The following is a 27,175-nucleotide window of genomic DNA, read 5'->3' on the forward strand; positions in this document are numbered from 1 at the left end:
GCGGCAAGCGCTTCAGGAATGGAGCCAGTTCACCAGATGAAGCCAAGGACTGGGGTGGGGACATCTCCGGCTTGTAAAAGAAAGTTGAAAAACCAGTACGCATCTCTATAACGGTCTATAGACTAGGTCTACAGATACATGCCATCGCCCACAGATCACAGCACAGTGTGGGCAGAAGAGGCCCAGACGACAAAGACACAGCCTTGAGCATGTGTTTGCAAACCTTTTTCTGACCTTCACCCGAAGAGAGATTATATGTGTTTGCTTATGTGTGTGTGTGTGTGTGTGTGTGTCCAAAACAGAGGCTTTAGGAAACAAACTGTATCTTTATTACATGTAATACACACTGATACTTTATATTTTTAAGTGCCGATTGCAATAAATCAATTATATGACCTACATTTTGAAAAACACCAGCCTAGAGCACAAAAGATATCCTGAAAAACCCGAGGAGACATAAAATCAACACGCTTCACACTGAAACTTAAGGATCATCATCAGACTTCCTCCCATTATCTTCATTTTATCCCCACCCACATTATAAGAATCAACATATGATTCTAAGGCAAGGTTCATTTATTTCAGTTAAAGAGGAAAAATTTCATAGTACAGATCAAGTTAGACCTTGAAGGATAAACAAAATGCAGACTTACAGAGAGAAAGGGAATTCACTTAGAAAGAACCAGATGAACAAAGATGCAGAGACGGGAATTGCAAAGATACACGAGGGAAGGTGATGAAACTAGTTTGGCTGGGGTACAAATTACCTAAGAGAAAGAATCCAATCCAATGTGTTTGGACTCTATTCATGGCAGCTCTGGGGTGGGGGTGGGGGGCCTTTAAAGGAGAAGAATAAATATGCCATCTTTGTTTTCCATCCAAGCTCTGAACAAGTTCAGAAATACAACAAAACCTTAAGGAAATAAAAGACAAAAACGAACTTTATTGCTGATGAAGGCTAAATTGGAAGAGAATTTTTCTTTCAGTAAAAACCAAATGGGCCTATTAACTGAACAGCACAATGAGGCAGACGTTCCCAGGTGTAGTCAGCACCAAGCCAAGCCCACCTCCCCTGACTCCCCACACGGCCTCTACAGGCAGCCTGGTCCATAAGCATGGAAGCACAGGGCTAAGCCGCATAGGCCCAGTGCATTCTTTCCAAATTTTCCAGAAGAAAATTTACTCCATATCCTCAAGGACAGAATGAGGAAAGACGGTGGCACAAAATACCACCAGTGGAGATTCTTCCACCAGAAAGGACATTAGAGATGGCTAAGACATTCCCCTTCCCTTGAATCACGAGGACTTCTAAACAGAGTAACACCATGATCAGAGCTGTACTTTTTTTGGAAAGATTAGCCTGATATCCGTCATAGGAGGCTGGGTGAGAAATGAAGAGCTTACTGAAATTGTTCACACAAGACTGAATTAGGGCCTGAACCCATTCCAGAGGCCGTCCCCAGTTCATCACACACACGAACTCCACTCCAGTACAGATGAGACAACTGAGGCATACAGAAGAGAAGACATACAACTAATAAGGGACACTTCAGCAGGAATGACAAAGATAATATACATGCAAAAGACAAAAACTTTTCATAGGCAACTGAGCAGATCCATGGATGCTGGCTCGAATGAATCAGAGAAGTTCATATAAGAGTTTGTAAGAAAAGATTATGTTCATTAGAAAGATTGGAATTCGGAGCTGGAAAGGTGGTGAGATAGGACAAAATGATTACCATTTCTCAGGAAAATGAATATGGTTTTATGTCATTGTATTTCTAAGAATAACTGGTCACTATTTCCATCTATTAAAGGTATTCAAGGGTTTACTATGTTTTATGGTTTGATATGGAGAACAGGCCTAAACAGGATACAAACAAAACATAAGACCACAAGCCAGGGTTACCCTAACACACCAACACATCAATGCCCACCAATAGCAGAGCAGGATTTCAGAAGCAAGCTTGTCATGGCCTGGATAATCCCAACTTCCAGACCTCACACAGCTCCACTGAGCATGGTCACCCCCCCCCCCAGTGCTATGTGTACTCGGCCTCTCCTCTCTGAATACAATGACTCCAACTCCGTCACGTCCCAGAGACAAAGATATGTTCCAGAGCTGAGTCAAGTTGCTCCCAAAACCCCTGCCTTCCAATGTTCCACGTGAGTAGGTGCTTAATTAATAAACCAATACCATGTACCACACCTGCATTTTCAGAATTAAAATTAAATGGGGGGGGGGACACAAAACAACATTGCTGACAGGACTTACGATCACTCTCACCTTTTTCATTTATTTGTCCCTCTATGGTGTGTTCACGGTAAACTTTTTTTTTTAAAGATTTTATTTATTTATTTATTTGACAGAGAGACAGCCAGTGAGTGAGGGAACACAGCAGGGGAGTGGGAGAGGAAGAAGCAGGCTCCCAGCGCAGGAGCCCGATGTGGGACTCGATCCCGGAACGCCGGGATCACGCCCTGAGCCGAAGGCAGACGCTTAACGACTGCGCTACCCAGGAGCTCCTCGAGGTAAACTCTTAAAGACAATCTTCTTGTTCACTAATTCTCTCTTCAGCTGTATTCAATCTGTTGTTTACTCATTTACTGAGTTTCTAATTCTAAATCCAATTGTGATATTTTTTACTTCTGTAAGTTCTTGTTGGCACTTTGCCAGATCTGCCTTCATAATAAGATTTTATTTCTTACATTTTTCATTACCTCCTGTTACCATATAAAGCTATTAAGTACTCCAACAGATAAAGGTTTTGTGGGTCTGATTCTACTGTTCATTATTTTAGATGACTGCCATTCATGGACTATCCTTGCATTTTCATGTATTTTGTGATTCTAGATCATAAGCTCTCTTCTGGGAAACCTGTGACACCTAAATTGACAGTGTGACCCTCCAGAAAATACTGGCGTTCACTCCCGCCAAGCACTTCAAAGCACTATCACCACAAGAGTACTTTCAAATAAAATGTCACTTGCAGAGTTTCAGACCACACACGCAACACAGTTCAAGCCCGAAACCCTTATGAATCCAAGCTGTGAACCAAACTCAATATTCACCCAACTATACATGCCCTGGATTTATCAATCTAGTATAGCATTAAACTGGCTCCTTACAGGAGATTCATCTTTAAGAACTTCTATCACATTTCATAGTTGTTCCCACTAATGGTATTAAATACCGCAAAAGATAATATTTCACAAGTAAAAGTGCATTTATATAAATACCTCATTGCTTATTAAAGGTAAATTGAAAGTTATAGCATTTTTAATATTCTTACCTGTTCCAGAGCTTGGGTTTTCTCTTGCTCTGATTTCCTCATAGCTTCCTTGTCAGCTTTGAGTGATGATAAGGACACAGTTTTAACAGACATAAAGTCAACCGTCATCCACTCATCTCTCTGTTTAAAAAAAAAAAAAAAAGTTATTTCAATCTAAATTGATTAGAAGTGAACAATAAACACTTGGTAATAACAGCAAGGACTCTGGAGGCATGGAAACCCAGCTCAAATCCTACATTTGCCTATCCTGAAGCAAGTTTTTTAGTCTCTCAATGCCTTCGTCTCTCTCCTATAAAATGGAATAAAATTCCTACCTTTTAGGGCTGTTTTAAGGAGTAAACCAGAGAAAAGACTTGAGGTGCACAGTCCGGTGCCTGACACAGAATAGGCATTCGAACACCAGTTCCTTCCACCTTTCTGCACTGTGGCTAACAGCGTATAAACCGCATTCTCACGGCAGCACATGAACGAAAGCCCCAAATTTGTGACCTCTTCAACTCTAAATATTGCTAACAGAAATTATGACATGATGTGGTGAAGGAAAATAAAAACTGACCAAACTCTACTCACTGCAGGAAGCTCAGATACAGGTAACAGTACAGAGCTTCAGTACAGGAGAGGAAAGTGGTGCTTTTCTAGCAACAACTAGAAGGAGGAAACCCTCTGTGGGACCAGAACAGAGGTCAGTACTCCCTTTCTCACAGAAGAGGAACGGAACTCCGAAGACTAAGCAAACAACATCACTGCCAGAATTATTCATACAAGTATACTGTTTTCAAAGTCTAATTTTTCTCCTGAAGCAATTATAACCATCTGTCATTTTAACATTCATCTATTCTTAGCTGTTCACACTTCTTTCTTTAAAATTAGGTGACTTACCTGAATAACTGGGTTGTCTTCTCTTTCTGAATTTTCACCTTTCACCTTCCAGGCCTTTTCTCTGCCAGGTGTCTGGGATGGGACAGCCTCAACCCACTCGTCTTCAGAGCTCTAAGAATATTTAGCATGTAAGTGAAATTCTCAAACTTGCATACTTGCATATAAAAATTCTGTGCTGTTAAATGGTAAACTCAGTTTCCTAGAAAAAACACTTAGAGTACACTTCCCCTTTAAACAGCTACATTGAAAATTTGAACAAAGAACATGTAAACCCACTCTTCTGGGATAAGCCCATGAAACACCACAACTGTTGTCAGGCGGAGGGAAAGCGAAAACGAAAGATTAGAACTGACAGCAGAGAACTCACTTCAACACAGAGCTTCGGTTCCTACCAACATTAAGCAATACTGACATCTTTGTTTAACTAGAACAAGGGAAACAACACTCAAGTAAATGATTTTGCCTCTAAGTTTCAAATTTTCAAATTTCCCTGGGTCTAAAAATGCAGAGATCTCAATTAACAGCCAGGCTGGTAAAGCACTTTGTTACTGTGTTTAAATACCGGATTATTAAATCAGCTACAAAGTATTTAGCCAACAACCCCTATGTGCTCAGCATTATGCCAAGTTCTGGGTTCTGTTTTCCACAAATACATCAATCAACTCCTTCTATGTTAAGTACTGTAATAAGTACTTTCGCATATGTTCTCAAGCTGACTCCTTAAAACTACCCTACATAAAATACTATTTGGTTTTAGAGATAAGAAAAGCTTCCCAAAATTAGGTAACTTGCCCAAGTTACATGGTATCCAAGTTGGAGAACCAGAATAGAAATCTAGATCTGTCTGGCTCTATCATCTGGCTCTAGCATCTATCATCTGCACTCTTTGGAGCCGTACAATGTAAGTGTAGGAAAGATCCTGGAAATCACCTCGTACACAACACTTGCTAATGCACAGCAGAGAAAGTTGGAGGCCAAGGGAAGAAAAAGAGGATTTCCTGAATGAGAACAATTTTCCTTCATTCCATAAAGTTCTTGATAATTACCGAACTGACGAACAGCAGTATGTCTGGTAAAAGGTATAATCCATGTGAAGTAAACATATTTGTGCTTTGGCATCTCAAGTGCCAACTGTTTCCCAGTGCAGAGCAGACTTCATTCATTCATTCATTTAGGCCTAGATTTGGATTTACCGAAACATTAGAAATAGCTACTTACATATATAGTTATAATTTTTAAGATAATCACTATAAATACGTTTCTGGCCTACTCATGTTTACATTGTCAAATCAATTTAGAAAAGACTGCACGTGTCAAGATGAACACAGGGTGATGTATGGAAGTGTTGAGTCACTGTATTGTACCCCTCAAATTAACATAACACTATGTGCTAACTAACTGGACTTTAAATAAAAACTTTTTAAAAAAATCAATTTAGAGACTTGGTTCCTACCACTTGGTGTTATCCACTAAAAAGGGAGTGTATAATCTGAAAAAGTTAGCACATTCTTTGGGGGAGTGCCAATTTGCTAATATCATGCTAAAAAATGTTTACATTAGTGTTCCACAGGATTCTGTTGAAGGCCTTCTTCCTTTTTTTTTTTTTTAAGATTTTATTTTTAAGTAATCTCTACCCAGTGTGGGGCTTGAACTTAAAACCACGAGATCAAGAGTCACATGCTGTCCCAAATGAGCCAGCCAGGCGCCCCTCGAAGGCCTTCTTCTAAAATTACAAGTTTTCTCTATCCTACAAGATGTTAACCCATCATTGGAAAGTCACTGATCAGGGCCATCAGCTGCTTCACCACCAAAGCTGCAAACCATCTCCACCCCTGCATAAACCCAACCATCATAACCTTTACAACTTCGGTTGAGCTAGACTCTCCATCACAGCTAGTATTCCTCTTACTGGTCCCTGGTGAGCTCTCTCTTCCACTCCCTTGGCTTACTCCCCTCCCCTTTGAAGCATTTGTAAGTTTTTTTTTTTTTTTTTTTAAAGATTTTATTTATTTATTTGACAGAGATAGAGACAACCAGCGAGAGAGGGAACACAAGCAGGGGGAGTGGGAGAGGAAGAAGCAGGCTCATAGCAGAGGAGCCTGATGTGGGGCTCGATCCCAGAACTCCAGGATCACGCCCTGAGCCGAAGGCAGACGCTTTAACCGCTGTGCCACCCAGGCGCCCCTGAAGCATTTGTAAGTTTTACACTTACTTGTGTGACTATCTGGTTACTATCTCACAGTAAGTTCTATGAAGACAACAACCACATCTGCTCTTGCCTAGCTTGTATCCTTGCTTAATACCTTAGCAGAGGTGATGCTCATCATCTTCTTAAACATCATTCCCCACACAGTCAGCAAATGGATCTCTCCTCCTCCTTGATCAATAAAAATGAAGCCACTTTAGCTTCCTACCCAAGCTCCAACAAAACTATTTATGCCTGTGACTATCCTTACCTCCTGTTAACTCTTTCTCTTCAAGGCAGGTCCTTCTCCACAGATCTTGGCCCCAACCACTCCTGTTCCTCTAGGACCCTGCACCATCAATTGTCTCCTTCTCTTGTAGCTTCAGCCAAAGCTCTCTACTGGTCTAGAAATATCCTCAAGTATTCCCCATCGTGTGTGTGTGTGTGTGTGTGTGTGTGTGTGTGTGTCTGTGTGTGAATATGCAGGAAGAAGGGGAACCTTGATTGCCCTTGTATCTCCCTCTAGCAGCCATTTATCTTCCAACCTCTACTCTTAGCCAGATTCTTAAAACAGCAGTCTATACCTTCTGCCTGCACATCCTCTCACTCTCACCCAATCCTCAAACTCTACCGTATGGCTAATGTCTCCATTAACGTACTAAAACTTCTTCAAAGGTCACCAATAGTTTCCACTTTGCCCAATGCAGCAAAATGTTTCCATCTTTATCTCCCGAGACCTCTGCTGAATACAACTCTGGATAACTCACTTTCTCAACCTCCATGACCTCTCCCAGTTCTCCTCCCATTCTTAGTTTCTTCTCTATTTCCCTCATGCACTTTTCCTCCTTTGCTCAGCCCTTAAATATCAATGTTGTTTGGGGTTCCATTCTTTGCCCACTACATTTTTTCAATCTCTAAACATCCCCTTTGGCCATTAAATCCACTCTCATGCCTCCGATGACCACCAATTGTGCTGATATCTTTCAAATTTGTCTACCCAAAGTTTCAGTGATTTAACCAGCCATGCTGAACTCAAAAAGAACAAAAAATTAACTCATCATTTCTTCCATAAAACCTGTTCCTCCTCCTCTATTACTGAATTCAATTACATGGTACCACCAACCACCCACTTATCCAAGTCAACAATCTCAGAATCAACTTAACCCTCCCATTTAAACATACTATTTTCATTTCCAAAGTATTTCTCAAATACACCATAAAGTGAACACCACATGCCTACCATGGGAGCCCACTTCCATCCCTGGCCACAGCTGATTCGTTCAAAGGTAGGTATCTGACCCAATTTATATCAATCTGAGTTACTCTCCAGGAATTTGAAATCAAGACTAAATGGGGCTGCTCTAAAACTAAAGAGAAAAGGAAATGCACTGGCAGAAGCTATTTTTGTCATGAGGAATAGAATTCAGCAAAAAAACTGATCTGTTACCAAGAAAAAAAAAAATTGAACTCAGAGAGAAACAAACATGGATGGCAAGATGATTCATAAAAGCATTCACACTCTAATTCCAGCCATTCCTGAAACCCAGCTGCATTCTCACACCTACGTGTCCTAGGAGACTTTTGTACTCTCATAATAAATTGCTCTTTGTTCTGAAAAAGCTAATTTAAGTTTGATCTCTGTTACCTGCAACCCAGAGCCCCAACTAATACATGCCCCTTCCCTTAAAGTATCCTAGATCACATCTTATCTCTCACCTAGACAACTGGAATAACCAAATTAGTTTCCTGGACTCCAGTTTTTCCTGCTCCCCTTCCTTTTTCCAACCCCCACCCTAAATACACCTGGGAGTAATATAAAGAGAACACATCTGACCTCTTCTATGGTTCCCTGTCACAAAGCTCTTCTTTCTTGCCAAAAGAACCCTATTTTATTTGGAGACATAATGTGCCTCCTTTGCTGTAAAGTGAAGACTTATGATCAAGTGTCCAATGACATGGAAATAAAGGTATTATGTGCGACTTTCTGGAAGTCAAATTATGAAAGAGAGGGTATCCTCTTTCTTGTTGTCTAGACTAAGAGGTAAGACTGTAATGATGAGGGAGTACCAGAACAGCAGAAGCCTTAGTCCCAGAATGCCTACCTGACTTCCTTCATAGGAGAGAAAACTCAACTAACTTGTTTAACCAATGGCTACATTGTTCTGCCTTGGCATTATGAGATTACATACTGAAATTATGTATCTATTTATCTAACTAGAAAATGAGTTCCCCAAACACCTGGAAAAAAAAAAAAACACCTCTATTTTTATATTCCCTGTGTCTATACCAGTGTCTGACAAAGAGCTGACATTCAGTAAAGGTGCACTAAAATTAACTAAATCCTCTTTTTCTACTCTTCCACTAGCCCTAGTTAGAAACTTCAATTAGCAGCCAGCATTCAAGCATTAAAAACCAGCCACTGAATGAAAGAAGCATCAGTGATACACTTAGTATTCTTATTATTCATTCACAAAACAGTGATACCTAGACCATTCTGCAGAACTTGCCTGCCTTCATTCCTTTTCTTTTTATTCTTTTTCTTATTTTCACCACTACACAATCACCACACTACTTTCACACAATTGCTGTTCCCTTCTCCCCAGTATGCAATGACCTCAGTTCTTTTGCTGATTTTAGTTTCAATCCTCCACCTTACCTTGAAGAACTCATACACCATCAAGCTTAATGTGCCTCCTGACCTAACAACAGCTCCCAGAACACTTCTCCTGTGTGACCTTTGTAATAACCACACCCCTAATCGTATCAGAAAAACATCTATAAGATAGAACCAAGACAGCAGAGTCCAACCAGTAAAAGTTAAAGGAAATTGAGGACTTCTGCTTCTGGCCATGACAAAATAAACGGCATCAGACTAGAAATATGTAGAAATAGAAGTAATAATAGAAAATATTTGAGGGGCGTCTGGGTGGCTCAGTCGTTAAGCATCGCCTTCAGCTCAGGTCATGATCCCAAGGTCCCAGGATTGAGCCCCACATCAGGCTCCCTGCTCCACAGGGAGCCTGCTTCTCCCTCTCCCACTCCCCCGCCTTGTGTTCCCTCTCTCGCTGTCTCTTTAGCAAACAAATAAATAAAATCTTTTTTAAAAAAGAAAAAGAAAAGAAAATATTTGAAAGTGTTCTCAGAACACTGAATCTCAGTAATACAGGGCTGTGATCCCTGAAAAGGGAAACAAATGGGGTGAATGCTACAGCTTTTTGCCTTGAAGCAACGCCCAGACCAAGGTACAAGGAAGAGGAAACTCAAGCTCAATATGACAATCTCACTGAGCTAAGGAAACAGTATTTGTGTTAGATGATCTTGCCCAACTGTGAGCTACTGTAGTGTTCTGTGCACGTTTAATGTAGGCTAGACTTAGCCATAATAATCAGTAGGTTAGGTGTATTAAATGTATTTTTGACTTATGATATTTTTTAACTTACAGTGGGTTTACTGGAACATAACCCAATCATAAGTGAAGGAAGATTTGTGTATGTTTATATTAAACATAAATGATCTAAACCATTCCTATCCAACAGAATTTTTCTATACCTACATTGCTCAGTACAGGGGCCACTAACCTAGCCAGATGTGATTACTGAGCACTTGAAAAATTTGGCTAGTGAAAATGAAGAAATGAATTTTCAACCTAATATAACTTTAATGAATTTTAATTAAATTTTTAAAGTCACATATGGCTACCATATTACATAGTACAGAAAATCTTCTAATTAAAAAGAAACTGATGAACTAGATTTAAAAAAAGCAAGACCCAAATATATACTGTCTACAAGAAATACAGTCAATAAACCAAAATAGAAAAATTAAAAATAAAGGGATAAAAATGATATACCATGTAAAAAACAAATAATAAAACTGAAGAGAGTTCATTAATATGAAACAAAGTGACCTTAAACAAAATTGTTACTAGAGATAACGAGAAACATTTCACAATAATATAATGGTCAATTCATCTAGAAGATAGAATAGTACCAAATGTGTATATACCTAATAAAGCTTCAAAATACATTAGGCAAAAACTGACAAAACTGAAGGAGAAATAGACAAAACTCTACAGCTAGAGATTTTAATACTGCTCTTGTAGTAATTAACAGAAAACAGAAAAATCAATAAGAATACAAAAGACTTAACACTATTAATCAACTTCCCCAAATTGACACTACACTTACCAGATGAATACACATCTGTTTCAAATACACATGGAATTTTCACCAAGACCGATCACAGGCTAGGCCATAAAATTATTCTTGGTAATTTTTTTTTTGAAGTCCAAGATTCAGAGGGGTTCTACTGTTAGCCTACACATTTGAGAGGTTTTTCCTCCTCTTTTTTTTTTTTTAAGATTTTATTTATTTGACAGAGAGAGACAGCCAGCGAGAGAGGGAACACAAGCAGGGGGAGTGGGAGAGGAAGAAGCAGGCTCCTAGCGGAGGAGCCTGATGTGGGGCTAGATCCCAGAGAAGCGGGATCATGCCCTGAGCCGAAGGCAGACGCTTAACGACTGCGCCACCCAGGCGCCCCCTCCTCCTCCTTTTTTATTTGAATATAGTTGACACACAATGTTACATCAGTTTCAGGTGTACAACTTAGTGATTTGACAAGTTTATACATCATGCTGTGCTCACCACAATGTAGTTACCATCTGTCCCATTACATTGCTATTATAATCACTGACTATAATCCTTATGCTCTGTTTTTTATTTCTGTGACCTACTCATTCCATAACTGGAGGCCTGTACCTCCCTCTTCCATTCACCCATTTTACCCAAGCCCCCCAGAGCCCTCCACTCTGGCAAACTTCAGTTTGTTCTCCATATTTATAGTTCTGGTTCTCCTTTTTGTTTATTCATTTTTTTAAAATTCCATTCATGAGTGGAGTCACATGATATTTGTCTTTCTTACTCTGGCTTATTTAAGCCCTCTAGGCCCACCCAAGTTGTCTCAAATGGCACAATCTCATCCTTTTTTAAGGCTGTGTAATATTCCATAGGGTGTGTGTGTGTGTATGTGTGTGTGTGTGTGTACACACCACATTTTCCTTATCCATTCATCTACTGATGAACACTTGGGCTCTTTCCATGTTTTGGCTATTGTTAATAATGCTGGGATAAACATAGGGGTGCATGTATCTTTTCATGTTAGCGTCTTCATTTTCCCTGGGTAAATACCCAATAGTGGAATTACTGGATTATCACTATGTAATGCCCTTGTCTCTTGCTAACTCTCTGTTTTGATGTCTATCTTGTCTGAGATAAATATTGCTACCCCAGCTCTCTTTTCCACTTCCATTTGCAAGGTGAGTGTTCTTCCATCCCTTCACTTTCAGTCTGTTTGCATCTTGAGGTCTGAGGTGAGTCTCTTGTAGGCAGCATATAGATGGCTCCTGGTTTTTTACCCACTCTGCCACTTTATGTCTTTTGATTGCAGCCTTTAGGCCATTTACATTTAAAGTAAGGAATCTTGTACATGGTATCCTCTATGCAGACTGTGTGTGTGCTTGGTGATTTTTGCGGGCTGGCTGGATCTGTGGCTATATACGTCAACTACTCTTTTAAACCACGGTGTCTCCATCCCTCTTGCTGTTTGTTCCCTTGCTGTTCTATCTTTGGTTGTTCAGTAGCTGTTCAGTCAGCCCTCAGCTCTTCTTCAAGAGAAGTTGTTCTATCAATAGGTATTATGTGGTGTGGGAGATGAGTTCAGAGTCTTCTGACATTGCCTTCTTGAACTGAAACTCTCGGTAATTTTTTTGGTAAAGATTATTTATTTATTTATCAATCAGAGAGAAAGAGAGAAAGAGCACAAACAGGTGGAGCAGCAGGCAGAGGGGGAAGCAGGCTCCCTGCTGAGCAAGGAGCCCGACACAGGACTCAATCTCACGACTCCAAGATCAAGACCTGAGCTGAAGGCAGACACTGAACTGAGCCACCCAGGCATCCCTCGATAATTTTTTTAAACCAAAATTATATAAAATAAGTTTTATGACAATAACAGAATTAAATTCACACCCAAAAACAAATTAAGAAAACAAATTAAGAAAAATGTCTTCCTGCATTGCCTTCTTGAACTAAAATGCTCAGTAATTTTTTTAAACCAAATTATATAGAGTATGTTTTATGACAGTAACAGAATTAAATTTACAGCCAAAAACAAATTAAGAAAAACTGGTAAAATCCAAAAATATCTGGAAATTTTAAAACATATATAACCCACAGGTTAAAAAAAATAAAATCAATTAGAAAACATTTTGAGGTGACTAACATAATATAATAAAAAAATATTTAAAAAAGAAAATATTTTGAAAACCATGACAATGAAAATCTAACACAGCAAAATTAGTTAGCAATACAACAGTGCTAAAAGAAAGATTTACAGGTTAAATACTCATTAGAAATAAGGAAGATTTAGAATCAATATCTACCTTAGGATGCTAGAAAGAAAAGAGCAAATTAAACACAAAATAAGTATTAGGAAAGAAACAATAAAAAGACAGTGGAAATCAATGAGATAGAAAGTATACAAACAGAAAATCAATGAATCCAAAAGGCAGTTCTTTGAAAAGATTAATAAAATTGATAAACCTCAAACTATACTGACCTAGAAAACAAAGAGAAAATAGAAATTGCAAAAATCAGGAATAAAAGAGGGGACACAACCAGATTCTACAGATAGAGCCTCCAGACATTAAAAAGACAATAAGGGAATATCATAAACAACTTTATGACCAAAAAATTCACCAATTTAGATGAAATAAGAAAATTCCTTGCAAACTTATCAAGACTAACTCAGGAATAAGCAGAAAATATTTAATATAAATATTAAAGAGATTAAATTTGGGATTAAAAACCACCATAAACAAAACTCCAGGCCCAAAGAGATTCACTGGTAAATTTTAGCAGACATTTAAGGAAAAAAATCTCACCAATTTTGCATAAACTCTTCTAGAAAACAGAAGAGGAAATTATGTTAACTCATACATAAGGCTAACATTACCCTTATACCAAAACCCAGTATTTCTCACGAAATTGTTGGCAAATACAACCGTGGGGGGAAATATATATATATATATATATATATATATATCCATAAAAAAAATAAATAAAAATACATACACACACACACACACACACACACACACACACGATACCACACATACCAGATTCACTACATACCACATAAATAAACAACAATGTCCAAATGAGGTTCACCCAAGACAGCAAGGTGGTATAATAGTCAAAAACTAACCAATGTAAAAAAAAAACAACAACAAAAAACAACCCATTAATTCTCTGTATTAACTGATTAAAGGAGAAAAATCATATGCTCATATTAATAAGCACAGAAAAAGCACTTAACAAAATTCAATGTTCATTCAAGACACCAACTCTCCCAAATACAAAAATTGAAGACAACTTCTTCACTCTGAAAAGCGCATACATGAAAAGCTCACCAGTAACGTCAAGCTTAAAAGTGAAAGATAAATGCTTTCCACCTATGGTAAGAAATGAAGCAAGGATATCCACTCTTACCACTTGATTTAATATGATATTGAAATCCTACATTAGTGAAATAAAACAACAAAATATTAATAAATGAAATAAAAGAAACAGAGATGGCGGGGAAGTGTCTTCACTTACACATGCCATAAAAAAATCTTAAGAAATCAACAAAAAAGGAGCATCTGGGTGACTCAGTCTGTTAAATGTCTAACTCTTGATTTTGCCTCAGGTCATGATAATCTCAGGGTTGTGGGATCAAGCCCTGTGCTGGGCTCCACACTGGGTGTGGACCCTCCTTAAGATTCTCTTTCCTTCTCCCTCTGTCCCTCCCCCATCCCACTGCCTCTTTCCCCCTCAAAAGAAATCACCAAAAAAAAAAAAAAAAAAGCTACGAATGCTAGTACTTAAATTTAGAAAGGTGACAAGATACAAGGTAAATACAGGTTTCTCCACTATCCAAAGTAGAGCATTCCTATGAAACCCTGTGTAAGCCAAAATGGCATAAAATAAAGAAGCAATTATCATTTCATAAAAGTGAAAATCATCTTCAGATTTCTTTTGGTTAGCAAAAACAGGTACTAACATTGAACTTTCACAAAAGCAAAGTGGCATAAAACAAACTTTCAGAGAGCAGGAAAAACCTGTATACAAAAACCAAATATAAATGTATATACTAGTTGCAAATATATGGAAACTGCCACTTATTTTTTAAAGATTCCACTTACAGTAGTAACTCAAGAAAATAAAATAGAAAAACTATAACAAAAGATACAGAAGACCTCTACACTGAAAATTCCAAAACACTATGAGAGAAATTAAAGAAGACTTAAATAGCTGGAGAGAGATATACCACAAACATGATGGTGGGAAGACTGGCTCTTTTATTATATTAATTCTCCCAAAGTTGATCTATTGATGCAAAACAATGAACTCAGAGTAACCAAAATTTACAAAAAGAAAAAAATCACAGAATTTACACTACCTGATTGTAAGACTTAACCTTAAGCTAAGTAATTAAGAAAGTGTGTTTATTGGACAACGAGAGATGTGTAGCTCAATGGGACAGAATATAGAGTCTAGATATTAACTCAAAAGTAACTGTTCAATTGATTCTCAACAAAGGAGCCCAAGTAATTCAAAAGACAAAGAACAGCCTTTTCACCAAATAATACTGGAACAACTAGAAATCCATATGGAAAAAAATAAACTTTGAGAATTACTACATAGCATAAACAAAAATTAACTCAAAATGGCTCACTGATAAGCAAAAAATCCAGAGTTACAAAGCTTCTCTACATCATTGGTCTTGAAGGAAATATCACATAAGATTACTACACACACAGTAGGATGGCTGGAAAGTACAAAGACTGACGATACCAAGTCACAGAGAGGATACGGAATAACTGGAACTCTCATACCCAACTGGCAGGATTATAAAACGATCCAACCACTTTGGAAAAGAGTGGCATTTTTCCCAACGGAAATAAAGATGTGTCCACAAAAAGACTATACACAAACATTCATAGTAGTGTTATTCATGATGGCCCCAAACTAAAACACCCCAAATGACTTTCAAAATGTAAACGGATGAGCGGGACGCCTGGGTGGTTAAGCGTCTGCCTTTGGCTCAGGTCATGATCCCAGGGTCCTGGGACTGAGTCCTACATCGGGCTCTCTGCTCGGCGGGCAGCCTGCTTCTCCCGCTGCCTGCCACTCCCCCTGCTTGTTCTCTCTCCCCCTCACCTCTCTGACAAATAAATAAATAAAATCTTTAAAAATAAAATGAATAAACAGATGAGCCAACTGTCGTACAGCCTCACAATGAAATAGAGCAATAAAAAAGAAGGAACTGATACATGCAACATTAACGAGCTGCAAAAGCAGAATGCTGAGGCAAAGAAGCCACCCTCAAAAAAGAGATTACATGAATCTATTCGTACAAAATTCCAGAACAAGGAAGACTCATCTATGGTATGCTATGGCGGATCCATGGTTGCCCAATGCAGGGTGGGAGAAAAGGGAGGCCTGGATGGGACTGACCCCAAAGGGCCATGAAGAACCTTCTGGGGAAAAGAAATGTTCTGTATCTTAACTGACAGGCTTAAACACGTATACTCATTACAGAGTACACTTCAAATGAGAGCCTTTTATTATATGTAAATTATAGCTCCGTAAAGTTGATTTTATTTTTTTTTTTAAAGATTTTATTTATTTATTTGACAGAGAGAGACAGCCAGTGAGAGAGGGAACACAAGCAGGGGGAGTGGGAGAGGAAGAAGCAGGCTCATAGCGGAGGAGCCTGATGTGGGGCTCGATCCCACAACGCCGGGATCACGCCCTGAGCCGAAGGCAGACGCTTAACCGCTGTGCCACCCAGGCGCCCCCGTAAAGTTGATTTTAAAAGTTATAAAAAAAGAGAGAGAGACCTTGCCAAAGTCAAGATCTGCTTTCCAACCTCACGTGGATCATTCAACACTATTCAGCCATTCATTTGCTTCTTTTGTATTACCTAAACAACAGTTTCAAATCTACACTATCTCTTCATCCTTCATCCTACTTTTACTCCCAAATTATCTTCTCAGATGATCTGAACTGCTACTTCACAAAGGAAACAGAAAACAGAAAACACCACTAAAAATCTACTCCCCTTCTCCACACACCTCCCCATTTCTCTGTATTTTTCACATCTTAACAACGCCCTCATAGCTCAGATGAGAGAGTGCTCCTACTAATGATCAAAGCTTACCCCTTTCCCGAATCCTTGCTAATCCAAACTTAGCCTCCTTAATATTATTTACCCCTCTTTCCCTAAAGACATTTTCTCAAAAAGACTTCACGATAAGTCAGACTCCTCTAACTATCCGTCTTTCCTTCCCCTCACTGTCCGTACAAGCTTCTTTCATTCTTCCTTCTACTCCAGTGCAATACGAACACCAAGCATTCATTCAAATGACTCTCTTTAAGGTACAGTTATACAACTTATTAGATATGTAAAAATGTACATATTGTATGTTGCAACAAAAAGACTTATATACACAGGTGACCCTTGAACAAAGAGGAGGTTAAGGGTGCTGACTCAACACACAGTCAAAAATCTACATATAACTTTGGACTCCCCAAAAAACTTTACTAATAGCCTATGGTTAACCAGAAGATTAACTGATAAGTTAAACAAGATTAACATGTATGTTGTATGTTATATGTATTATACACTGTATTCTTACAATTAAGTAAGCTAGAGAAAAGAAAATGTTAAGAAAATTATTAGGAAGAGAAAATACATTTACGGAACTGTACTGTATTTATCTAACAACCATCTGCTTCTAAGTGGATCCATGAAGTTCAAACCCATGTTGGTTCAAAGGTCAACTGTATTTCCAGGAAAGAACAAAGAAAAATAACAGAACAATGTATCTCTAATAAGGGCAAGCAAGTACCCTTACGCAAAACACATAAATGTTTACTCAGCCTAGCAGATCTGTCCCCACGGACAGAAATTCTTAACCTGTGATCTCTGCCTAAACTCCAGGGAGTTTTATAAATCCCACTGAAATAAACAACTTTGTATATAAATTTCTTTTTGGAAAAAGGATAACTTAATTTTTTCAAGATCTCAATGGGATCAACAACTTAACCCACAATTGTGGAAACAGTGCCTCTACCTTCTTTTCACTTTAAGATTTTCTAACTGACTTTGTCCTGAATTACACCTAACAACTTTTTTCTATATAACTTAAACATTCCTACCATCACAAAAATAGGCTGGCTACTTGACAAAACTATCCAGATATATTTCTCACTATGAATTAATAAACTGCATCCTCATATAAGATAAGCTTTCATCAGCCATTTATCATCTCAGGGTGTACTGCCAAAAACTCAGTTCCTAAAAGTGCAAGAGGACCAGACTTTGGAATTTGGTGATTCAACTGCACATACGACCATCTGAAAATCATACTTAGAAGACCAACTATCCCTCAACATCTCTAGCTCATCACTCTCTAACCACAATGTACCTATTTTTTTTTTTTAAGGTTTATTTGAAAGATTTAGAGAGAGTGCACACAAGCAGGGGGAGGGGCAGAGGGAGAGAAAGAATCTTGAGCAGACTCCATGCCCAGCATGCAGCCCGATGTAGGGCTCTATCTCACGACCCTGAGATCATGATCTGAGCTGAAATCAAGAGTCGAAGGCTTAACCAACTGAGCCACCCAGGCACCCCAACAATATACCTCTTTTTTCCTGAAAATCAGTGTGAAAGGTTTACCCCTCCTCTGTGAGTGCTCTCATCCCAGAACTGGCTAGAGACACAGCCAAGACAGCATTCCGTTCCTTTTGGCCCAAAAGATAAACATATAAGCATGTCCTATTTTAAAGACTTAAATGTTAATTTCTATTAAAAAATAAACAAGAGTAATAGACTCTCAAATGTCTTTTTTTTTTTTAAGATTTTATTTATTTATGTGTCAGAGAGAGACCACACACAAGAAGGCAGAGCAGGCAGAGGCAGAGAGAGAAGCAGGTTCCCCAATGAGCAAGGAGCCTGAGGCGGGGGTCAATCCCAGGACCCGGGGATCATGATCTGAGCCAAAGGCAGAAGCCCAACCGATTAAGCCACCCAGGCATCCCTAGACTCTCAAATGTCTTAAAACTCTTTTATTTTTACAGTACTGGTTTCTCCTTGCATCTCCTTCAAATTTTCCAACTACTTTTACTTGATGGCCTTAACTCCCGTCTGATTCCTCAGTGTTGGTGTTCCTTTCTCTTCAACTTCCCTGGGCAATCCATCCATTTGAACAGCTTCACCGAGCAATGACTCCTAAATCGTATCCCCATCCTCCTACCTTTCTCTGTAACTTAAGATCCGTATTTCCAATATTTCCTATCTCCCAGTAGATGTTTCCCAGGCACTTTCATACGCTAACTAGTAATATTTTTTAAGTTCTCATATATTTTTTAAGTTCCTATACATTTCTCCTTTAAATACAATTTTCTCAAGTAGCTGCTTTGGTTAGCTTTAACATATACTTACTGATGAACTATCTGTTGATTCATTGCTTTTTTCATACTTGTGTTTCTTACTCTTTTTTTTCTTCTCTTTCTTTGCTTTTTTTGAGTGCTTGTCTTTTTTCTTCTTTTTCTTCACAGAGTGTTCCTAAAAATGATTGTTTTAAAGAGGTAAGAAAGGAATTTGGTTTTAACTTACATTAAAACAAACATTTTGAGGTAAAAAAAATCTGTATTCCAAAAACTACATTTTCATGAAATGAGACAACACATATGACAACAAAATAAAATCTTCTGAGAAACTTTAACATGCTTCTATAATATATGCACCACTAATAAATCATATAGCTATCTTCTCAGAAAAATGAGGGAAGTTTTAGTCTTAATTTATTTACAGATTCATCTGACAGATATAATCAAATAAATACATTTATACTCAAGTGCACACACACATATACATACACATATACATATATTTTCTGTGGCCCAAAAAGAACTTATAAAAGATTATTAGGCCATATGAAATATAACAGGACAGCAGAAATTAAAATTATGGAAATGGAAAACAAGAATTCAGACCAAAAAAAAATGACATTAAACTTTAATGCATAATTTTTTAGATCCATAAGCTTGATACAAGTGGGCCAGAAATTTGCTAAGCTTTCTACCAGTCAACTCAAGTAACAAAATCCATCCAGTGTTATAACGTCCAAAATATTAAAATATATTATTTCTGCCAGAGATATAAAATTAGTAATGCCACTTATGTGATAGTCATCCTGTAAATTCTGAAAATAGTATATAAAGTTGCTCTTCCAATATTAACTTGAGTAAGTGCAAAAAACGACAGATCTGTTACATCAAGTGAACCTGTTAGTATTCACCTGTGAGAACTGTTCAATTCGCTCATTCACATCAGGTAGCATCCATGTATCCTCACCCCGAACTCGTTTAAGTTCTTTACGCCTTTCTTCCTTTTCAAAATTGACTTTAGCCTGAAACAATGAAAAAAGAAAAATTAACAACTTATCCAATTGCTTTTCACAAAAAATAAAATAAAATAAAACCATTTTCCACTTTCATATAAGGTCTCATCAGTCATTGTCTGTCCCTTGCCAGGAATTTGCTTCTACCAAAGTGCAGGAAAGATTAAAAACAAAACAAAACTCTCCTTCCACATTACCAATCACATCAGCAATCTCTAGTGAATCAAGGACAGAATCCTGGGACCTATAGTAGATCCTCCTCTCTCCCTAAGCACCCTACCTTAAAAGAGGACTTGAATCTCCTTTTTCCTTCAGTATCCCACTGCTACTGACTGAGACTTCTGGAACTGATCATGCCGTATCAAGTGACTGACCATGCCTTCCATCTGTAATGATCATATCCTTCTACCCAAGCTCCCAAAATGCTTCAGGAAGAATCATCTTTCTAAAACCAAATAATCATACAGCTAATTTATATTCACCTTTCAACAACAGTCAAAATTAGTTCCTCCTAGGAGGTTGCTTCTGCCTTTTCATTCTCTCTCCAAACTCCAAAGCTGGTTTTGGTCCTTCTCAAACTCGATGCTTATCTCCACTATAAAATTTACCTTAGCTTACAAACCCAACACGCCCCAAAAACTGCCTGAAACATCAAAAAGGCAAGGATGAAGAACATTTATTATGCATATAGGTTACATATACTGAAATCTGAAAACAATAACAACCTTTCACCTGTCCAATACTAATCGCCCACTCTTCACCTTAAATTCTGGGCATAGTCGTTATGCCTCCCCCCCCCCCCCCCGCCCCAGCTCCTTTTCATCTGCACTTATTTAAAATTCTTCCGTCTTAAAACCAATAAAAACAAAAACCTTCACTTGTATCCTATGTTGCTCTCCAGATACAAATTTTCCCCTTTATTGCCACACTTTCTACATCTTGTCAGATAATACAGTTTACTTCCCCCATTCTTTATAAATTACCTCTATACATCTCAATCTTAGTGAAAAATACCATGCTTCTAACCTTTTTCGAGGGGCTAAATTTTCTGAGTCTCTTCTGTCAACCCTCGTATGGATCAGTAAGGATTTACAATAACCCTGGAATTGATACCAATAATAAGAGAGGGAAACGGTCAGTCTATTCCAATGTGCCTCACGTGTGTTTCTGAAAACGTAAATCCTTGTTTCAGATACAAGAGGATCGAGGACTAAGGCTGTCAAATGGCGCTGGGAGAGTCGTCATTAGTTGTGGAGTCCCTCAAAACTGCGCAGCGCAGAATCAAGTAATGAAAGTATCAAGAATGGATAAATTAAAAAGTAAGGAAACTCAAGAAACGGGTCTTCCTAAAAAGAGAAAGAGCAGTCGGAGACTGCCAACGCATCTAGGTAGGCGGGAAATAACCAAGAGTTTTCGCGCATCCCAAGGGGAGACCCTCACCCAGATAGGTGAGACACTGAGGTGACGAGAGGGGAGGGGGTGAAGGAGGCGAGCCAGAGGCCAAGTTCCCAGGAACCGTCCACTCCCACGATTCTAAATGATTCCAAAAGCCCCAAAACGGAGATACCTGGCGCAACACCTCGGCCCTGGCAATCCTGGTCTGTTCTTTACGTTCTTCGATACTCCTTGCACTTTCAAATCTACCACTGGTAGCCGCCATTGTTGTTGTCGTAAAACTAGGAAGCCGGCACAAAAATCGCAGTTTACGACTGTCGTAATTTAATAAACAAAAGGAGACTTCCGCCTGGAGGGGGTAGGAGGGGCGCTGCTCCACCTACGGAGCATGCGGGGATGTGAGCGCTGCTTAAGGCTCAGGTGCTTACGCCAAGTTCAGAATTCAGGGGAGACTGCAAAGTAAGTTGGGTTGCTGCGCTCCCTTCGTAAACTGGACTCTCCAGCCGCAGTAGTAATGTCACTGTACGTTTATTACGTGCCTTGCACGATACCAACGGTATTCTGTTTCCTCTCCAAAATTTTCGAGTTAGAAGCTCGTCGAAGTTCAGTCCCTACACCTCGAAATTTTCCACGGAAGTGCCCTTCTGGGCAAAGAATTTCCCTGTGCTGGAGGGATGTCCTGGAAGGGGGCGGGAAATACCAATTGCTTTGAAGTTACGGTGCTTTGCTACAATTCAAGAAAACTCTTTAAATACAAAGCAGCCTTAAACCTACATACTAAAAGTACGCGCCGTGAACTTGGGAAAATCAACCCAGGACGGCCAACGTGGGGACCTAGCTTAGTAAACTATCGGATTTTAAAGGGAGAAAAGAACCTGGAGCATACAGGCAGAAAGATCGATTCAGTTCTTTTTTTAATTTTTGTTGTTTCAATTTATTTTTTCGTAAATATAAATAAATGTAGCATCAATAATCCTACAGGGAGTTTCGTCTTCTAAAAGATCGACTACTGAGGACAAAAATAAATGTTATCCAGTACGACTTAAGTAAACATGTAGTGTTTTTAAATCGTTTTCACCTGTTAGTTGTTCATATATTCCATTAAATAAAAGTAAAAGTTTCATTTATAAACTAAACTAAAATAATAATAAAAATGGAGTTTGTGTGTGGTGTGTGTGTGTTATGTAAAAATGAATGGATTCAGTAGTAAGAGAAAGGACATCAAATTGGCATCAGACTTGTTAGGTCATCTTTCTCTTCTAATTCCTCTCTTCATTCCCTTCCTGTACAGTTCAGCCCAAAGCCATCTACTGGGTGGGCTAAGCACGGTGTACATGTGTGCAGGGGCAGTGGTAAGGAGTGCTCTGAGCACCACGGGTTGAGAAGGGTGTTCCTGTGGCAGAGGAGCAGCTGGAACCCAGGCATCAGGGCCCAAGCAGGGTGGGAAGTGCACCTGCGAGGGCGGGAGCCTGAGTGGGATAACCTAGTACAGGATGTCAGGAATCCAGTGGGGTGAGGAGGACACCCATGCCAGGAGGGGAGCAGTGAGGGCAACAGATGGTGGTTACATCCTGGATGATTGCACATAGAAGTTAATATACTAGGTTGATACCCCTGTTGGAGAATGGAGTTTCAAACATGGAAATGAAGCAAACTCGAATGAACCCTGTGGTGTTGAATTGGAATTGGAGGTAACTGTAAGAACTCATGTCTTCAATATACATAGGTAGATACAGAAATACAGACATTTCTGTGTGTCTGTATCTGTATCTTTGTATCTATATGATCTGTCTCCCTAGCTCTGTCCATTAAGAGGACCTGGGAACAGCAACGTCGCAATGTTAATATGACCATATCTAGTGCCCAGATCTTGGCTTTGACAATTTTGAGCTTTACCTGAGCCCTGTGCTCCTGAAAACAGTTGTTTTAGTGGTCAGGGGTACGAATATGCCCACCCTTTTGTGTTCCAGGAAATGGCTTACTGTAAAGAACCATCCTTCCCAAGTGATTCAGGTAAGACTTGCTCATGACCTCCTTATTTACTGCAACAAGGCCTTCTAAATATGCATCTCCAACCTCTCAGAGGCCAATAAAATGTCCCCTTCCTTTATTTTGCATTCGGTTGGGTGCCTCAACCCAGGAAGACATAAACTGAAGGAAGATCAGTGACTCATGGGTCCTACCTGATTCCGCTCTAAAATCGGCACACGTGTTGGGATGACGTACACAGATGCACGTGTGGAGATGGACTCAGCAGAGGACTGAGATCTTCATTTTACTCTCATCTAGGAAATAAATGAGCTCAGGTATTTAAATTACTTATGATTTTTAATTATTTGCTTATTTTAAAGTATTGATTTATTAGGTATTTATCATTCTAATTTTACTTATTTAAAAAATTCAGTTTACTTTTATCTTATTTAAAAGCTAAGTATTCATGTTTTGTTTTTATTAAATTTTTGCCTTTAAACAGTTGTAATAATAAAACACGGGCATACCTAATAGAAAGATGGCTCTGAAGTGTTACACTCCGAGGAGCGGTGTGGTTTGTAGGTTTCCATGTACACTGAAGATCTTTAATAGCATGCCAGTATTTGATATTTTTATTTTGCCTCAGTTATCCTGTTTTAACTATCTAACCTTCCTCTGATTGATCAGAGGAGACTGACGAAAATTATAGATTTGTGACTTTGTGGCAATGGGACCCTAATCGTGCTTTATTGATGCTCATTTATTCAACCAATATGCATCAAACAGAGCCTGTGTGACAGGCACTATACAAAAGCTGAGCTGATGAAAGATGAAAGTTGTCGGTCCTTTCTTCAAAAGCTTACCAGCTAGCAGGAAGGCAAACAAGTAAACCAGAAATTACTCACTGACCTTGATCTCTCTTGAATGAACCAGGCGTGTGCCTCTCTCTGGTCATTTGCACATGCTGGTCCCTCAGCCTGGATTACTCTTTCTAAATTACATAAATATTTATACAGTTTCAACAAGACACACTCAGAGAAGTCTTACTTATATCCCTGTTCCTTTATTCCCCTATAGGTAATCACTTTTACTAGCCTTTGGTTAACCTTCTTTAGTTTCATTTGAAAGCTCTAAGCACAAATGAAGCACACTAGAAATTACGTACCTTATGATGTGATACAATAGGAAGTACATTGCTGACAAGGCATTTTTGCAAAAAACAAACAAAACTGTGAATTCAATCCAACCTCTAGATCTACGTAGTTTATTGAAAACACAGGCGCTAGAAAAACAAATTAAGTGACATCACACGGAAGCGATCCAACAAATCCGGGATTTTACTAGACGAGTCATAGATCCTGGAGATCACAGAGCAAGCTACTCATCTCTTCCTGATCCCTTTTACAGCTTCATGGCATCCTATTACAAGAACGTATTCATTCATATGTGGCCTGTTTTCCCCCACCAGAAATAAGTGCTCTTAGAGCGGGGATTTTAGTCTCCTATTGCTTCAGTGCCTAAGACAGCGCCTACCATAAATACACGTCTGTGGAATTTCAAGGCATGTCCTGGCTCCCGTAGAGGCATCCCTCGGGTGATCAGGACTGCAGGTGGTGGGGTGGGGGTGGGGGATGCTCCCAGGTCAGTGTTGAGACTTCTGGAAAGGCTTCCTATAGTCACTAATCCTAAACTGAATCTTGCAACGCTTGTAAGAGCAGAGTAAAGGTTCCTGAGGTGGGGGTGACTTTTGGGCAGAGAGCTCAATATAACTAAATGTATAGAAGCACAAGAGCACATGACCCTTTCAGGGGGGAGAACAGTGAACTGGCTGCCCCCACGCGTAACACATTAGCTAGGAGTGAATTTGAATGATCCCTTTTCTTTTTTCTTTTTTCTTTTTTAAAGATTTTATTTACCTTTTGACAGAGATAGAGACAGCCAGTGAGAGAGGGAACACAAGCAGGGGGAGTGGGAGAGGAAGAAGCAGGCTCATAGTGGAGGAGCCTGACGTGGGGCTTGATCTGAGAACGCCAGGATCACGCCCTGAGCCAAAGGCAGACGCTTAACGACTGCGCCACCCAGGCGCCCCAGAATGATCCCTTTTCTAATGTAGCAACTTTGGAAGAATCCTGCCTCTCTGAATGGCACACTGACACTTGATTCTACCCCTGGGCTTCTTCCTTGAAAACGCTACAGACGTTGAACGTCTCATGCTGCTCAAGCCTGGGTACAAAAGGAGTTTCCATCGCCTTGAGGAGAGATGCCCCGTTGTGAGACTGTCCCCTGCCCGGGGCCCTCCTCCTTTGTCTCCTTTACCTCCCCCCCGCCAGGAAAGAGGTCTCCGCACAGGAGGTTGGTCTTACGCAGCCGGCCCACGTATATGAATTAAGGAAGACTGGGGAAACCAGCTCCCTCTCCTTTGTGCCTCTGGCTACTCAGGGATAGCTGGAACATCAGCATCTAAGGGGAGAGGTCCGATAGGGAGCTGGGCTTACGTATCTAAGTTAGAGTTTGCAGGAAGCCATGTGGTTTTCTGTTTTCTAGGCTGTGAATTCCATCCTTTAAACCCCAGAGTAGTTAACCACCCAGAAGAACGATGTCTCGAAGACGATCTGATTTGATTGCCTGGATCAGGGAGGCCGTGCCCCAAGCAGCTGGTGCGTCTCAGGTCAGGGTAACCGGCCAAGGCGGAGCTGATGGGAGGGGCTGGTGCACCTGCTCTCCCGGTCCCACAGGCATCCAAAAGAGCCTGCCACGGGATAGCCTCTCCCCGCTCCGGTATGTTTTACACAGTGACCTCTCATCTCTGTCAGTCAGAAAAGCTTTCAAAGGTCATTTTATTGTGGAGAAAGAAACAGCCCGTCTACTGAAACACTCACAGGAAATGGGGATACAAGGAAGCAGAAAGACTTGATTTTTCATACTCCTTTATTGCCACTCCTGTTGGCCTACCCCGTGACTGGGGGAAGGCCACCTGATACTGTTACGGTGAAGTTCAGAGCGGCCTGCATTGCCTGTACCTGCATTTGTGTCTGGGGTCTGCTCTGCCCTGGGCCCACCACTGTGGAAGGAGGTATGCAGCCCAGTGAGGCCTGACCCCAGCCAGATCCTGACATTGTCCACTCCCATTCCTCACTAAACACAGCCAAGGCCCGAGGGATGACGGGATGGTGACAGACATGTGCAGGGCTCAGGAGCTGCATGGCTAACCCTTCCCTCCCTCCACACCTCTCAACCCCTGTAGTCACGGGAGCCTCCTTGCTGTGCCCATTCCCTCAGAAGGCCTTTGCACTTGCCTGTCGTGAATATCTCAGATCAAATGTCCCTTCCTTGAGGATGCCTTCCCTGACCACAGCCTACCTTCCCTATCCTGACACTACACCCCAATTACTCCATCACACACCCCTCTATTTTCCATTCATGCTATCACTTCCCTCTACGTACAACTAGCCTGACTGGTTGGGGTTTTTTGGTTGTTTTGCTTTTGTTTTTGCCAGTCTGTGTGTTTCCTACTGTATCTCCAGCACCTAGCAAAGTGTCTCACATGGCAGCTCAACAAATTCTGTGAATGGATGAAGTTAACCAAAGAAATGTATTAATCTGCTTGCAGTTTTAAAACACTGGGTGTTACACACAAACAAAGAATCATGGAACACTACATCAAAAACTAATGATGTACTGTAGGATGACTAACATAACATGATAAAATTAAAAAAAAAAAAAAGCTCTTTGCAAGCGTCATTTGTTTGGAATTCATACTAATTCTTGAAGGAAATCAAAAGTTATTGGTCCCTGCAGAATCTCTCAAAAACGTTTTTCTACCAATTGGCTAACCTGCTCCATAAGAGCACTTATTTGAAAATGCTTACTTAACCTGCCTCTGTGGGGTGGTTCCTGTGTAGGGGGTAAATTCTATCACCCAAGGGTAAGGCGGGCACAGACAAA

The 27,175-nt window shown here is 39.8% G+C and overlaps 1 protein-coding gene and 1 long non-coding RNA gene across 3 annotated transcripts in view; one reads left to right on the plus strand and one right to left on the minus strand.

Moving 5' to 3' along the window:
* Positions 1-27,175, minus strand: part of CWF19L2 (CWF19 like cell cycle control factor 2) — a 156,637-nt gene that overhangs the window by 113,746 nt on the left and 15,716 nt on the right. Inside the window, exons 1-5 of one of the 2 annotated variants that reach the window (XM_026505860.4) lie at positions 21,432-21,570; positions 19,763-19,873; positions 18,904-19,026; positions 4,173-4,283; positions 3,294-3,413 (exon numbers count right to left, since the gene is read on the minus strand). In XM_026505860.4, the coding sequence (XP_026361645.2) occupies positions 3,294-3,413; positions 4,173-4,283; positions 18,904-19,026; positions 19,763-19,873; positions 21,432-21,524 (558 nt within the window). In that variant the 5' untranslated portion in view covers positions 21,525-21,570. Of the gene's footprint in view, positions 1-3,293; positions 3,414-4,172; positions 4,284-18,903; positions 19,027-19,762; positions 19,874-21,431; positions 21,571-27,175 lie in introns of those variants that run through there. The other variant, XM_057316733.1, reaches the window with a different exon arrangement.
* Positions 21,623-26,925, plus strand: LOC113260113 (uncharacterized). The gene is made up of 4 exons (XR_003317815.4): positions 21,623-21,718; positions 23,230-23,272; positions 23,400-23,565; positions 25,775-26,925. It is a non-coding gene; the product is annotated as an uncharacterized LOC113260113 (long non-coding RNA).

The sequence above is a fragment of the Ursus arctos genome, unplaced genomic scaffold (assembly GCF_023065955.2).
Source record: "Ursus arctos isolate Adak ecotype North America unplaced genomic scaffold, UrsArc2.0 scaffold_22, whole genome shotgun sequence".
Classification (NCBI taxonomy): domain Eukaryota; kingdom Metazoa; phylum Chordata; class Mammalia; order Carnivora; family Ursidae; genus Ursus; species Ursus arctos.